The following is a 17,553-nucleotide window of genomic DNA, read 5'->3' as shown; positions in this document are numbered from 1 at the left end:
AAACACTGAGCTCAGTACCTTCACAGATGTAAATTACATTTTAAACCTCAACATTCTATTCTGTGTGGTAGATATCCATTGTCACCTCAGTTTTATAGATGAGAAACCAAGGCTCAGAGAAGTTAAATGATTTATCCTGACCACACAGCCATAATGGGGCCCCAATTTCTGGATCCGAGTCCAGTCACTATTCCAGTGCTTTTTATTTGATAGCACGCAATGGCTGATGCTTTGTGTGAAGCTTTGTAAACAAGCAAACAATCCTATATCTAATAGCGTTAAGTGAAATGAAAGTTGGTTTTTGTTGTCGTTTTAAAGCATATAGACATTTTCATTGTAATGTCGAATTTTCTAGCAATCTTGAAACGGTTTATCTTCTCAAGGGGAAAAAAAGCTAGAGAGATTGTTTTATTTTGCTCACATTTCTGATTTCATCGATAGACTTTCGTTTACTTTACATTTAAACATCCACACTTATTTTTGAAATTTTCTTTTCTGCACATATATAAAAGAGGAACACTTCCATCCTTGTTAAACAAAATTAATTGGAATAATTCTGCTAGAGATAATTATGAAAATGAAAGTGAATATATAGAGGTTTATTTCTTTGTCATTTTGAGGATATATAAAATCTCTACTTTCTCAACACAAAAATAATTTTGTTTCCTAGGCAGCGAATTTTTATGCATTTGATATATATTTTTTTATTTCATAGAAAGAGAAGTACTAGAGGAAATAACTTGAACAATAAAAGAAAATATATTGAAACTCCCATAACATTAAAAATGTCTTTCCCAGAGATTCTCTTCCTGCAGTCACTTAAGAGAAATCATGTTTAAAAAAATCACACACATACACACACACACACACACACACACACACACACACACATAAGGTCAGATCAAGTGATTGTGTGATGCCAAAATTAAACCAAGCTATTGAGTTAATAACCCAAGAATGCCTGTAATTGATTTATATAGGATTATTTTGTTTCATCTTTTGTACTTTTCACAGTACGTCAATCTGGACTTATGTCCTGATGAGTAAAGTCATGTGTCTATGATTTTAAAATAGATCAGATAAAATAGAGTAGTCAATTGGAGGCAGGGTGTTGCCATGAAAAGAACATGTGCTATGGAGTCAAACAGATCGATCTCCAGATCTGAGCTCAGCCACTGCTAACAAGTGACTTAACCTTTTTTTTTTCTTAAAATTTTAAAATATAGATAGTAGTTTCTATTTTCTCATTTATTTTGAGAATGATTATGTTAGATAAAGGAAATGAATCTTGAAGAGGAACAAATCTTAAATTCTCATGAAGTTGCTACTTAAATGGGCTTTTGAATATTGGAGTTACATTATATAATAAGTTTAGTTAACTTTTATATAGCTGTCATTTCCTCTAGGGAAAATATCAAAGCTGGCTACAAAACAGATTAGAAAATGTTGGTAATTCCTAACTGTTAAAAAAAAAAAAAAGAAAAAAGCAGTTATTTATATCAAACTTTTTTGGAATGAAAGAAAATGATACTCATCCAATTAAAAGATAGGATTTTCTGTAATAACTTTGTAAACAGCACAAAAAAAGAACAGCTCTGAGTACAATGATCCTAAGACCAGTCCGTAAGCCATGGAAAAAATGCCTCATTTTGCAATCACAACTTGAATATTTTACTAATAAAGCAGAAATATTAACTGGAATCTGAGAAATTTCACATTTAACATCTTCTAGACTTTAAATACTTTAAAATATTTTTAAACCATTTAGAACCAAAAATATTGAAGTTAAAAAAAAAATTCATATGAAAAAAACCTCTTGGTTGAAGGCCTTTTTAGATCTATTTCAATGTAAAGTATGCCCTCTACTGGCCAGTGCTATTATAACAATTAATTTGTAAGGATATTGTTTATTCAACTTAAGGGCTAAGCTTCATTAGGTAAGATACAGATTGGTTCTTCTATTCCTGACAGGTAATGCCCCCCCCCCCCCCAACCATTTTCAATCTAGATGTGTTTCTCACCCCACAGAATACTTCTCTTTTTTTTACCCCTGGCTGTCATACATTCTCTTTGCCGAAAAGTGGTTTTGTATTAGAGCAGGAAGCAGTGCAAGGGGCCAGGGCCTGTACTCGTTGAGAAAGAAGGGCACCAGCAGATCCCATTCCCCCTGAGAGGTAGTGCTTACAAGGTCTGCAAATAATCTAATTTCACTTGTCACAGTACTTTGATGTTTATTCTAGTTCTGACCTTGTGGTGCATTTTAGCTTCACCTCTTTAGCTCTTCCCCTTTGCCTGGTTTCATAACCCACGCACCCTGGAATGTCAAAGAGTACCCCTCAAGATTCAAACACATGTGCATGTATGGGCATGCCCAAAACTACTGCGTGGGCTTCCTAAGTGTGTTTATTTTCATACTACTAATAATACTTATTTAGTTTTTCTTTCTCTCTTTCTTCCTCTTTCTTCCTTTTCTTTCTTTCTTTCTTTCTTTACTTCTTTCTTTTCTCTCTTCCCTTCCTTCCTCCCTCCCACCTTTCTTTTTCTTTCTTTCTTTCTTTCTTTCTTTCTTTCTTTCTTTCTTTTCTTCCTCTCTCTCTCTCTCTCTCTCTCTCTCTCTCTCTCAGGGTCCTGTCTGTTTCAATAGCTCTTACTGGTACTTAAAAATGAACAACAGTTGAGTATTGCCCATATGGAAAAAGCAGGCTTTTTGTGATGTGTACACTGAGGACTAAGATGAACCTTTAGCACTTTCTTTCTTTTCCCTTCCTCTTCTTTGAGGAGCTATACTAGCCAAACCCCTCAAGACCACCAATAAAGTTATTCTGGACTCTCCTCCCACTGTGGGTTCCTTTGACTCTGTGCTTTTCTGTGGGCTCCTATAATTGGATCAGACACATTGCTAAGACCTCTTGTCTTTTTTTTTTTTCTAAAATGCAAAGTATCCTAACACTCAAACACTCCTTTTCTTTTGAAATAACTTATCCTTAATCTTTTTTGAGAGGAAATAGATGACTTTTATTTTCAGCTCTATGTATATGGATTTGTGCGTGTGTGTGTGCGTGCACACACACATACACACACACACACGCTCACATTTTGGTCTGTCAGATTCTGCTCTCCGTGCCAGGGAACATGTGTTCCCGCAGAATGGAGAGAAGCCACCTCCACCCACCTTGCATATTCTCTCCTGGATCCAAGCTTCTAGGAAATGAGTTCCCCAAAGAGAAAAAACTCTCCTAGAGCCACAGGCCCACATGGCTATCCACGGAGCTCCTTGCTCCTGTTTATAGAATTTATACTGCCGAAATGTTTCCGTCAGAATTACATTTGAATTGTGTGTAAGTAATAGTGTTGGCTTAAATCATCTAGACCCTTTAGCCTTTGGACTTGAGTCCCAATATATAAAGACAGTTATTAAAATACAGGGTTGTGGGGATAACCATATCCACTAGACTCATTCATTCACTGCCAGTCAGTAACAGAGGCAAAAAGTCCCGGAGTGAAAAAGTTATGAGTGAAAAGCTAGATGACCACATGGGAAGTAAGTCTTGGCAGTAACAAGGTTTAGGGATGTCAAGCTAGAAGATGAATTGGAAACTAATTCGGCTGGTAAGCACCCCTTAGGAAGAAGTATTCAAGTTAAGCAGGCTTAAGCAAATGTGAGGAAAGTATGGGGAGATACATTTAAGGTTGTCCGGATAAATGCTCAATGGTCAGCTGTTTGGGGGGGAAAGCCACGATATAGAAGCGTCTGTTAATTTCCATGGTGTAAATATTCCTGCCAGGGCTGATTTCAAGTTCCCAGCATGATGTCACAGAGTGGAGCTGAGCAGAGATGTGTGCATCTGGCTCCTGCAAACCAGTGGGAGCCGGTTCCAGCTACCCAGAGGATTCATTCCTCCGATTAAGGACTCTCCCACAAACATCATCTAAAACCATCAGGCGTGCATTGTGCTAGTATTTCATAATTGGCCAAACGATGAATGATAAACTTGTAAGAGTATTTTTTTTTTGCCTTAGAAAAATCATTTATAAAAACTATGGAGAAACCCATTAACACTCATTGATATAAGAAGTCTTATCTCACCCATCCTCCTCCATAAATGCTCCCCTCTTAACCGAATTATTCTCCTACATCCATAGTTATAGAATTTTGTTGTGTTTACTATAGCTAGATTCATTTTGTATAGACTTTTGTTTTCAGGGCAGTTTCAGATTCACTGCAAAACCGAGCAGTATGGAAACTTTCCCCACAAGCCCTGCTCCCACACATGCAGAGCCCTCCGCATTATTAACACCCCTCACCCTAAACATACTTTGAACTTTCCTACACCTACTCTCTTGCTCACAGTGCCCATGCGGTCTGAAATGCTGCCTGCCGCTTCTGTGCACAGACCCAACCCAGGACTGGATGAACGGAGGTCTCCGCTTCCTCCTCGGGGAGGCTGTCTCTGCATCTTCCTTCCTTCCCAAGTCTTCCCTCCTTGTCCCTGAACACATTCTCTCTTTCGCTCTGGACAGTGACTGTTTCTCTTTGGGGGGCCATAACTTGTTTTCTGGAACTGGGTTCTAAACTCTTTGAGGGTGAAGGCAATACCCCCAGGACTCGGTTCTCTCGGTAACAAGACCTGACGAACTCACTCTGTGGCTTCTTGTCTTCATCCGCATGCTAAATAGAGAAGGTAAGGCCTGAGCATCAAACTGAAATAAAACCCGCCGCCTTTGTTAAAACGGTGCTAAAAAAAAAAAGAAGTTTTTGGTTTGTAGCCATGAAAGGATGTCAGGAAAATAAACCCAGCATGTCATAGCTGCACACCAGGGATAGCCTTTCTGTCAAAATACCTATGGCCTCATTCCTGAGATATGAACAACAACCCTCGTGGAACTATTAAGCGATTAGAAGTCATATAAGTAACTTAGATAGCTCCAGGTAGGTTTGAAATAAAATAGAAACCCATATTAACCTTTAGCAAACACTAACATCAGCAGGGACAGCATCTCTCTCTCTCTCTCTCTCTCTCTCTCAGCTCAAATTAGTATTTGCCTTTTAGATTGCCTCAGTAGTATTTCTAGTTCTAATAATTAATGTACTTAAATTTAGCAAAATATAGAAGTAAAGGATAGTTATCTGAAGTCAAACCAATCCTGTAATAGTGTGGGTTATTTTGACACAATCTTATTGTATGTTGCTTTATCGATCATCTTTTCCACTGAGGTCTTAAATGCTATATGGTATTTTTTTTTCTAGAGATTCTAAAAATCTCTAAATTTCTAGAGGCTGGAGCCATAAAACATTATTCTGGTCCCCAAGTGCAAGGATAAATTTTGTGGCATTTTTACAGAAATTAGTATAGACCAAATCTAAGATTGGACTTTGGTCTATAAAAAGGCAAAACAAAACAACAACAAAAAAAGTGCTATAACAGATTGGGCCAGGGAGAAGGAGGCTGTTTTATAAAGGTCAATTTTTAAACCCCTCCTACAGAACATGATCTATGCAAAATATATCCACAATATATTCCAAAGCATAATGTCACCGGATAAACCTAAGGAGTGGAACATATGGGGGAATATGAAAAAGAAGGTATTAAAGTCTGAAAACAAGCAGGTTGGTAAGCTCATTAGCTGGGGTGGAATTTTAAAATCTTCACGTGAACGAATATATAAATCAAAATATACACATGCATTCACAGTCATGCGCACTGTATATTCACACATGGCACATTCTACAGTTACATTATAATCTTCCACACTGGAACAGTGAATCCCATTCTCTTTTTAATGTAAAAGCGCCCTCTGCTGGCCGACATGAGGTACTGGCATTTTCTAGTTTTCCTAACCAAGATCCAAGACCGAATGATAAAAGAAGTCTGGGAGATTTTATGTGAAATTCTGCATAAAAGTAAGTTTATTACAAATACGCGTTTTATTTTGTTTTGAACCTCATTTTCTTTACTTTTATTTTATTATAGATCATTAATTCCTGAAATAGTATAATGTAAAGGTCGGTGTAGAAGAACCACGTGCTTGTTTTGAGAAAGCAGTAACAGCAGACTATTAAAAACAGTCTATTAAAGACTATTAAAAATAGACTATTAAAAATTGTACAACCAATTTTACTGAAAGCCTATAGAATTAAAATAATCCAGCTAACTTTGTATTTTCTATAATTAAAATATTTTCAATGGAAGAAAATGAACATGGGCTTTGTGTTCCTCTGATGTTTTCTTGGGAGTTGGGGGTTTTCCAATATTTTCTCGTTATGAGAGATGGCCAGTGACTTTAGAAAGCAGGACTATACCATCCAGCATTAAAATTCTACTCATAGTCTGAGAACTATTCAAATATCCTTTTGAAATTATTGGGTTAATTTGGAAGAAGGCAAATTTTAAAAATTGGTATATCTCACTTATTAACCAGTTTTGAATGGGAAGCACATAGTTGGAAGGAGGGAGGAAGAACAATGCCAGCCCCCAGTGTGGAGTCAGGACAAAATCACTTTCCAGAGCCATCTACTAGGGAATCCTGATACATCACCCCAAGGATGAAGGAGAAATGGGATTCAACTTGGTTTCAGGGTGGGCTACCGTTCCCAGCGGTAGTAGATCTCACCCTGTCAGGTGTGTCAAGGAGTAAAAAGGGCTAACAAACAACATACAAGGAACCTTGCATTGAAATTATAAATAATTACCATTTGTATGCACCAAGACTATGCACTGAAAAAATATTTTAGAAACTGGTTCAGAAATAAAAATTAGAGGAGTCAATTTAAAATTAGAAATAATTCAAGTCACATTTTTTTTTCTGCATATGAAAATTCATATTTATAGAATGTGTGCAGCTTAAGTAATACGTTTCTTTCAATGCTACTTTGGTAGCATTGACTATATTTGAGCTGTATATGAAATCTTAATCCAATATATTAGAATTCAAAATAAAGATTATACATTACCAGTATCGATAAAATACAAAAAACAAAATTATGCAAATGCATATCAGAAACTATGGGATAACTCCTCCTTTATTTTGATTGCTAACTCTACGAAAGGATGACAGGATAGGCAAAATCTTCCTACCGTAAATTTTGCAACAAAAACTTGAAGCAAAAAAACATCAGTAGCTGCTTTGGACTAATGGTACTTTAAAAGTTATTTATATCCATCATCTTAGTTCTGGAGAGCAATAAGAAAATAAACACACACTTGGAATGATCCATAGCATCTATGAGTAGTGGTGTCTAAGGCCTAAGGTTAAGGAACTACATTTTAATAAATAAATTACCCTTCGTTACTTCTCTGAAAAGGGCTAGAATGGATTGGACTGACTTGCTCCCATGTGCACAGGGAAGTCCATACGGCATAAGGATCCTACAAACCTGAAGGTCGTTAAAGTCTCTGGATTGGGTGGGGTTGTCAGATCACTGTTAGCATACTATACTTTCACAGGTTCTCAGACCAGCACATGTTTTAATAGGCTGTACTTGCATTTACTGTATGACTGTTATTAGCACTTACTGTGCAGCCACATAGTGACTACTGTTTGACTGACGTGCCCATCAGTTGAAAGTTCCATGAGAGCAGAAGCCCACCTCTCTTACGTTCCCCCACGGTATTTGCAGTGCTAAACACTGAACACTGCATGCCTGGGACGTGATAGTAGTTAAATAAATGTTTGTTACATGAAAGAATCAAAAGGTACAGAGATCAAATGGGAGGGAGGGTGAGAGGGAAGACAAGAGGGGTAAAAAACAAAACAAAACACACACAAAAAAAACCCTTTCTGTCCCCTAAGGCCATTATTACGTTCTAGATTTTTTTTTTTTTTTCACAAAATGCAACTTAAAGTTTTATGTGAACTAGTAAGAAAATAGAAAAATTTTAAAGTTTTGCCTTTAATTTTGTTCACTTTGAGACTCAGAATCCTCTGTAGATACATAAACTACAGGCTGATGAGATGCATTGCTGGTAACCTTTGATGAAAAACTCGCATTTGAGATGCAGGATCGTCTGCCGGCTTCAGTCCTGTCTTTGATTCTTTCTAGGGTGGATTTAGAAAGTAGCCAGTAACCCACGGAGACGTCAGGTAGCCTACCAAGGAAGTATGTTAAAATGTGACAAACCTACATTCAGATAGTACATTTGGGCATTCCTATCAGATCACGATTTCTGAAAGAAAGTGCAGCTGCTCAAATGAAAAAAAAAAAACCCTCTAGAATTCAAGTTTTTGCTATTCTATATATTAAGCCTGACTACCTAACGTGTGGTCCAGGACCAGCAGTACAGTGTCACCTGGGAGCATGTGAGGAACACAGAATCTCAGGCCCCACACAGGACCTACTAAATCAGAATGCATTTCAGGAAGACCGGCTCCCCTAGGTGATTCAGACACACAGGAAAGCCTGAGAAGCACTGCATTAAAAAAAATAATAAAGAAAGAAAAGAAAAGAAAAGAAAAGAAGAGAAAAGACAAGAGAGAAGAGAAGAGAAGAGAAGAGAAGAGAAGAGAAGAGAAGAAAAAACACACAAAAAAACTATAAACAAGGCACAAGGTTGAATAGCAGGCAAACTATAATACACACTGGTGCTACTTATGACAAGATTGCTATCCTACATGTTTCATATAGTTCATATAAACCATCAAGAAGAATATTAATACACTAACAGAAAAATAGATAGGCAACTAGCAACAACAAAAAGAATAAACTTATAAAAATGCTTTTCATTGGAAATCAAAAAATTCAAATTCAAGTAGCAAGATACCAAATTGGCAAAGTTTGAAAAATTACCTCTTCTTGTAGAAGAGACATCAGGGCAATACACACTCGTATACTCCCGAAGAACATGTAATTTGGTACAAGTTTCTGGAGGTAATTTGACATTAAGTATCAGGTATTTTAATATTGTAGAGATCATTTGATCCAGAAATTCCAGTTATGTACTATGCTTTTAAGAATTAAATTTAAAAAAAGGAATTAAATTGAAACATAGATATTAAGGGACTTGTTCACAATGTAGAGATTTTTAAACATCCTAAATATTTAACAATTGATTAATTAATTATAAATCACCCAATAAATGGAAATATTAAGTCACTAAAAACCAGGCTGTGGAAGAATACCTAGGAACACAGGAGAAATGCCACCATGTATAAAACATTCACTTATGTAAAAAGATTAGAAGGATAGATAGCCCAAATGTTAAGAGTAATAGATCTACATTGCTGCAGTATGGGTGACTTTTTCCTTGTATGTTTTCACATTTTCCAAGTATTCTGCAAGGCAACTGTATTACTTTTCTGAAGTAGAAAATAGTAAACTTTGGGGGGCACCTGGCTTGCTCAGTCAGTGGAGTATGGGACTCTTCATCTCAGGGCTGTGAGTTCGAGCACCACCCTGGGGTTAGAGATTATTTTTAAAAAATGGAGAAAAAATAGTGAACTCTGCAGTGGTGTGATAGAGTCAGCTTAAACGGGCTCGCAAAAACCAATTGTTAAATCTTCAGGAATTTTGTGAGCAGGCTGTCAAACACAGTCATTTTAAAAATTAAATTATATAGGGGCACCTGGGTGGCTCAGTTGGTTAAGCGACTGACTCTTGATTTCAGCTCAGGTCATGATCTCACGGTTTCGAGGTTGAGCCCCGTATCTTCGGCTCCACACTGAGCCTGAAGCCTGCTTGAGACTCTTTCCCTCTCTCTCTGCCCCTTCCCTGCTTGCACACACCCTCTCTCCCTCAAGTTCTAGAAATAAATACATACATACACACATAAATAAACATTAGCAAATGAATTATATAAATGTATAATTAAATAAATTGTATTGAAATCAAGGTAATGAATACTTAAAACTCATCACTTCCTTAACGTGTTCCTGAAATTTACTATCATCCGTGACGTTGATGCTGTTTACGCCCCTCGTGTCTGCATCCTGGAAATGCTAACACCATGGTGAGCTCCCTCTTTTCTCTTCCCAGCTCAGGGACATGATGTTGGAGGTTTGACACCAGCTTTAGTGGGAGCATTTGCCCTGTGAGGACTGGCAAATGCTACAAGTCAGGACTTCCCTTCTTTCCTCCCAGACACTTGCTTGTTCAACATTTACCAGCATACTACAGATCCTGAAAAATTGTTTCTTTTAAATGACTATTTCCTATGAAAATAGAATGCAGCCCTTAGGTGGGGAAAGGGGAAGGGAGAAAGATCTTCCTATCGTGAGAAAATTAGGGAAGGAAATGTAATGAAATTGGTATTATTGTTCCAGTGACTTCTCATATCAGAAAGGTGGTCATGGCGGTAAACAGTTCTCTCACCAATTAGTTACTGCAAATCAAGCCAACCCCAATTTAGCCTCCCCTCATCTGCCTTTCTACAGCCTTGCTTTTGGTGTCTACAAAAACTGAACCTCTCTGAGACATCCCAGTCTATGAAATAAGAAAAAGATAATGAACGGCCTTTTACTTTCTCAGAGCTTTGGATGAATCAAACTAATTCATACATTTGAAAGTATTTGAAAACTATGAACTATAATAAGGTATGCTTATAAATGCCTATCACATTACAAAGACCATGGGTACCTTGTAAGGCAAAATTAGAACCAAATATGTTCATATTCATCACATATTAATATTGCATTAGTTATGAAAACATTTTTAGCCACAAAGGAAAAATGTAATCTTGTCTAGAAATAAGATTTTAATAAAAATGCTTGCAAAACCCCAAAGCCTGAATCTTCTCCCTCTGTGTAACAGATCGTGATGTCATCAATCCACCCACTGATTGTTTCTGGAAGTCGTAATTAGTAAACTGCTGTAAAATGTGTGCAGGTTCCAAATACCTGAAGTTACACAAGGATCCGCAAAAGACGATTCCAGTGAGTGAGTCTCCATGTCCCGACCTTCTTTGTCTGGACTTAGCTGACCCGTGGCTGCAAGAACCCCCTCTTTAACTTCAGGGCCATCTTCTTGTGATAAACTCTCAGTCCCTATGAATACAGCATGAGACTGTAAACAATAGTGCAATGCAAGTTTTTATAGAGTCTGCATAACTGTGATTGCTATCCTGAAAACAAAACAGGAGTTCCTAATAGGCATTTACCTGCATATACTGGAGTACTTTGAAATTCTAAACAGAACGTAAATTGTACGGTAATGCAAGTTTCTACACAATATAAATAGCTGTTATTGTTATTGTGAAAACCAAGTGGAAGTTTCTAGGAGAAATTTGCCAGAATATACTTTCATACTTTGACATTTTGAAAAGCAAGGAACATATTTTTTGTTATGATACAGTATTTCTATTTTTAATGTGGACACAGTGAGTAATTCTTTTGTAATGGTTAAATTTTATCTAAAAAGACAGTAAAATAAGTATTATGCTAGTCACAAAAAGAGCATGATGATGTCCTAGCTGACCATTACTGGTAGGAGGTAAGCCACGGATGCAGTGATACAAAGTTATATTTAAGGCTGAATTATGAAAATGCAAATTTGGTGGTGGTTTTCTTTAGCTTGCGCTCTTGCCATTTTGTTCCCTCGCTATGTGTTCTATATGAGATGTACATATGCTTTAATGTCAGCCTAAATTCATGTATTTTGGATATCTGGAGATTTTTTAGGAATTCAATGAAATATTCTGTATCCCTCCCTTCTCTTTCCCTCCATTTCTCCCAACGGCCTTTCTTCCTTCCTTCAACCAACATGTTTTGAGTGTTTTCTTAAGGGACTATGTGAGCTACAAAGAAAAATCAAGTTTCTGTCCTCTCGCAGCTACAATCTATCAGCGAAGACTGATCCCATAAATAAAATTGCTTAAAGTATCGTTTTGGATTAGCCCATCTTAAAGAAAGTATGTCTGTGTGTGGAGAATTTCCTAAAGAAAATTGTTGTGACTTTGGACTCTATTAGATGACTTGACAATGTCTGCAGGTACACATTTTGTTTGGGGTTCATAATCATAATAATCAATTTATTTTACACTTATCATATTAAGTGCGATAGAAATGTTGAATCATTTAATCCTCAAAGTAGCCCTAGGTAATAGGTAATAGTATTCTCCCCATTGCACAGAGGAGTAAACTGAGGCACAGAGAGGCCAAGGACTTGCTCTAGAGTTACACATCGAGGGAAGTAAAAGAGCCAGGATTCAAGAAGCATCAGGATCTGGAGCCTAGGCTGCTGTAACAGTCAGCTCAGGCCACAATAACAAAATACCATAGACTGAATGACGTAAGCAAGAGAATTTTACTTTCGCATAGTGCTGGAGATCGGAAGTCCTAGATCAATGTGCCAACAAGGTTGGTGTCTGCTATGAGTTTTGCAGCAGGCCGCCTTCTCACTGTGTCCTCACATGGTGGAGAAAGAGACAGAGATCTCTTCTTACAAAGCCACAGTCCTATCAGATTACGGCTCACCCTTCTCTCTTCATTTAACCTTAATTACCTCCTTGGAGGCCCTATCCATAGAAACAGTCACATTAGAGATTAGGGCTTCAATATATGGATTTTGGGGAAACACAATTTCATCCATAGCAGCTCCTCACCACAAGAATAGTCACAGCTAACGTTACTCTGGTCATTAAGGCCAGAAAAATGCTTAGATTCCCATCCAAAGAGGTACGGTTGAGCAAACAAAACTTAAAGCCCAACTCCTCTGATTGGATGTTCTGAGGAAATGAAAAACTAAGCCCAACTTTTTGGAGTGAGTTGATCAGGAGCAACCTGCCTGCAGTCAGGGTGTTGAGATACTGCACAAATGCTGCCCCATCCAGGGATTGGTGTTGTCCTTCCAACCTTCAGAGGAAGCTCGGTGACCCCTTCGCATGCTGCCCCCTGTCCTCACGGAAGCTCATATCTGGGTCAACATGCATCACCACTTGCAGTGGTCGAATGGAGGAGAAGCCCCAACCACGAGAGGGCCTGGCTGTGGGACCAGTGAGGGAGGAAGGGGGGATGGATAGCTGGTGCCACTGTTTTCTTTTCACAAGGCCTTTCCCCCTTTTACAAAGGGCGTGGCCCTGACCAGCCAAGATATGTGCGTGGGCTTAGTCCCTAAGCCATTCTGAAACAGACACATAAAGACCTCATATCAACACAAAGTCGTGGCATGCAGTAAAGAAAGGTAAGAGGAAGGCATGAGAACACCAGGTGTATGTGACGAGGTGTTAACGATGTAGCTATTACCTGGGATTTACTATATTCACCCACATTACTCTTGTTCAAAGAATTGTAATTTTTAAAATTACACTACCCTTCTAGCAAAGCTTTTGTCTAGAGGAACTTAAAAATATTTTAGAAAGAAATATGGCCAGACATGTTGTCTATATCAGGGGAATCTAGAAGACACTTTGGAGCAGATCTTCTAGACTCCATCCTAAACAGGAAGCCACTGAACACAACTGTAAAATGGGTAGGTACCATCAAACGTGAGGGATGGATATGACAAGGTCTTGTGACCCGAAAGGCTACCCTTTCTAATATCACTTGATACACTGAGACCACTATTTCCCAGGGAACAAACAAACAGATGTAGACTGCAGCCACTTTCTCTTTGAAATTTAAGCCCTTGAATGTTTGTCATGGATGGAAATGGTTCCATGAGGTCCTGAAAGGGAACTCATCATGGATGTGTGCGTGTCTGTCTGCCTATCTCTGTGTATATACATACATACAACAGATATATATATATATATATACACAGATATATACACATGTATATATGAGTGTGTGTGTGTGTGTGTGTGTGTGTGTGTTTGTGTGTATTTGTAGCTACTGGGCAAAATCAAGCTATTTTATAAATAACATAGAATGAAAATATAATATGTTGTTTATTCTAATAATTGAGTAACTATCTGTTTTTATTCCACACAAACAACTTAGAAAAGTGTGTACTGTGTATCTTATTCCATTAGAAAGGCATATGTGGCGATAGGAACTTTGCATGTCTCATTTAAGTCCACATCTATGTCACCTAGAACAGTGTCTCACACTCATTCCATGTTAATTGAACAAATGATGGAATGACTGGATTAACAGAAAAAGTCAAGTAGGCCTGAAGTGACTCTAATCTATTTAAATCATTCATTACCAATTAGCTTTTGATTTATCTTACATATGAGATTTTTTAAAACATAAGATCCATACCCTGAAAAGAAAAATAAGATGGTAGTTTACATTAGATTTAGAAATAATATATGTGCAAGGGCTCTAAAATGTTACTTTTATTATAATATTTGAAGGATCGAAGAAACAGGAATTAATTTGAGATATGCTGGTAATTACTAACCTTTTAACAAATATTTAATAAATTCCTTAAAAATTGATATAAATGTCCAGAAGACTATGCAGCAGAGTTGTAATAGCCACTAAAATATTTTCTTCCAATTTATTGGTTGTCTAATCAATGTATCAATTATTTTGAGTAAAACTTTTAGGTAATCACTGTGTTTCCAATATAGGATGGGTCATAGAAACAGTGTTAGACTAGTGGTCAGCTGCCAATATTCTAGCCCACTTGGCTGAGTTTTGTGACCTTTGGTAAGTTTATTTCTTCCCAGGCAACAGTTTCCTCATTTGTAAAGGGGAAAAAAAATAGATGATCTCTCAAATTGCCTCCAGTTTTGAAATTTTGATTCTATCTTAGTGCTTAGTGTTGTGTCTACAGTCTTCATTAAACTCTCAATCACTAGGAAAAATGTACACTCTTTCTTAGTAAAATAAGATACCTGCATTGCTTCCAAAGCAAGTGGTGCCTGTTAGCTCCTCGACAAGGGCATAGTTTTCTGTTTGACGCAAAACAGTCAGAAATGCAGAAAACCAGTTTTCTTTCTGCACGATCCTTTTCAGTAGCTCTCTTACACCTGATTCATTTCCATTGCTTTCTGCAGCAGAAATCTGTTTTAAGGGAAAAGGAGGATAAAAAGAAAAAACATCTTTTTTTGCATTTTTATTTTATTTTTTTATTCTAAAATTTACTTTAAAAAAATATAATTTATTGTCAAGTTGGCTAACATACAGTGTATACAGTGTGCTCTTAGCCTCAGGAGTAGATTCTCGTGATTCATCACTTACACAAAACACCCAGTGCTCATCTAAGCCAATGCCCATCCCACAATTTCCCTGCCTTCCCCACCCCCAACAACCCTCAGTTTGTTCTCTGTATTTAACAGTCTCTTATAGTTTGCTTCCCTCTCTGTAATTATTTTTTCTTCCCCTTCCCCCATGGTCTTCTGTTAAGTTTCTCAACTTCCACAAATGAGTGAAAACATATGATATCTGTCTTTGTCTGACTGACCTATTTCACTTAGCATAATACCTTCTACATACATCCATGTTGTTGCCAATGGCAAGATTTCATTCTTTTTTGTTGCCGAGTAGTATTCCATTGTATATGTATACCATATCTTCTATGCTCATGGATTAGAAGAACAAATATTGTTAAAATGTCGATACTACCCAAAGCAATCTACATGTTCAATGCAATCCCAATAAAAATAGCACCATCATTCTTCTCAGAGCTAGAGCAGAGAATCCTAAAATTTGGCCCCATATAGCCAAAGTAATGCTGAAAAAGAAAACCAAAGCTGGAGACATCACAATCCCAGACTTTAGCCTGTACTACAAAGCTGTAATCATCAAGACAGTATGGTATTGGCACAAAAACAGACACATAGACCAATGGAATACAACAAAGAACCCAGAATTGGACCCACAAATGTATGGCCAACTAATCTTTCACAAAGCAGGAAAGAGTATCCAATGAAAAAATGTCTCTTTAGCAAATCGTGTTGAGAGAACTGGACAGTTACATGCAGAAGAATGAAACAAGATGATTTTCTTACACCATACACAAAAATAAATTCAAAATAGATGGAAAGACCTAAATGTGAGACAGGAAACTGTCAAAATCCTAGAAGAGAAAATAGGCAACCTCTCTGACCTCAGCCACAGCAACTTCTTATGTGACATGTCTCCAAAGGCAAGGGAAATAAAAGCAACAACGAGCTATTGGGACCTCATCAAGTTAAAAAGCTTCTGCACAGCAAAGGAAATAATCACCAAAACCAAAAGGCAACCAATGGAATGGGAGAAGATATTTGCAAATGACATATCAGATAAAGGTTTAGTATCCAAAATCGATAAAGAACTCATCAAACTCAACACCCAAAAAACAAATAATCCAGTGAAGACACGGGCAGAAGACATGAATAGACACTCTTCCAAAGAAGACATCCAAATAGCAACAGACACATGAAAAGATGCTCAACATCACTCATCATCAGGGAAATACAAATCAAAATCACAATGAGATACCACCTCACACCAGTCAGAGTGGCTAAAATTAACGACTCAGGAAACAACAGATGTTGGTAAGGATGTGGAGAAAGGGGAACTCTTGCATTGTTGGTGGGAATGCAAACTGGTGCACTACTCTGGAAAACAGTGTGGAGATTCCTCAAAAAATTAAAAATAGAATCACCCTAAGACCCAGAAATACCACTACTAGGAATTTATCCAAAGGATACAGGAGTGCTGATTCACAGGGACACATGTAACCCAACGTTTATAGCAGTGTTATCAACATTAACCAAATTATGGAAAGAGCCCAAATGTCCATCAACTGATGAGTGGATAAAAAGATCAAACATCTTCTGAACAATTTTAAACAATGTGTAAACATTGTTTAATAAGTGAACAATTAAGCATCAGTGTTAATAAAGGCTTATATTCAAATATGAGAGAAAAGACGAATGTCACTTGTAGCAACTCTGGATTGTAGCCGGGAGCAAATCTCTGGGTCAAGCCCCCTTAAAACTATGCACCATTTTTAAAGCCACTGAGATATTCAAAACTGACGCTTAGGAAATAAATGTTTTACCTCAGCCATTCTGAACAAGGGGTGCAGGAGAAAGTGTCTTTAATTTCTAGTTCTGCTATGTCTATTTGCATTAATTTATTTCGGTATATCCAGGGCTTGCTATTTCTTTTAAACCCATGGAGTCTATAAATAGGAAACCAAATATTGCTTGGCCATCACTACTATGAAGGAATTACTATCACAAGACTTATATTCTTGCTAACTTAATATCTGTAATATGTACTCGACTATAATATTTTTCCTAAATTTGTGTTTATTTAGTATTATGAGACAAAGGGATTTGTGCACACATTCCTTTCTTAAAGTATGGGGCATAATTATTTCTATATCTATTCATTACAACCTTTAGCCTTCCTTTAATGTCTCTTTTAGATTAAACCAGCAAATCTTTTTAAGTGTGGATCATTCACGTAATCGTTATCACAGTGCACTTCCCAGGACTTCACACAGCACCAAACATTTGAAGAAAAGGCTAAACAAGCCACATTTAGACCAGAAAGAAATTAGACACCACACCATCAGCTTGCTGTGCCGTGATGCCAGCCACATCATGTCTCTGGGCCTCAGTTTCTGCATGTGCAAAACAAGGCAACTAAAAAGAAATGTCGTGGCTTCTTCACCCACTTTAGACACACCTGGGGAGCTTTAAAAAAACACTCATGCCTGGGATCTACCCTCCCTCCCAA

General features: G+C 37.4%; 1 protein-coding gene across 2 annotated transcripts in view; it reads right to left on the bottom strand.

Moving 5' to 3' along the window:
• Positions 1 to 17,553, bottom strand: part of IFIH1 (interferon induced with helicase C domain 1) — a 56,410-nt gene that overhangs the window by 31,861 nt on the left and 6,996 nt on the right. For both annotated transcript variants that reach the window (XM_060621112.2, XM_060621113.2), the window contains exons 2-3: positions 14,715 to 14,883; positions 10,831 to 10,977 (exon numbers count right to left, since the gene is read on the bottom strand). In XM_060621112.2, coding sequence (XP_060477095.1) covers positions 10,831 to 10,977; positions 14,715 to 14,883 — 316 coding nt within the window. The remainder of the gene's footprint in view (positions 1 to 10,830; positions 10,978 to 14,714; positions 14,884 to 17,553) is intronic.

This window comes from Panthera onca, chromosome C1, assembly GCF_046562875.1.
Source record: "Panthera onca isolate mPanOnc1 chromosome C1, mPanOnc1 haplotype 2, whole genome shotgun sequence".
In the NCBI taxonomy this organism is placed as follows: Eukaryota; Metazoa; Chordata; class Mammalia; order Carnivora; family Felidae; genus Panthera; species Panthera onca.
This window is presented reverse-complemented; position numbering and strand designations above follow the sequence as displayed.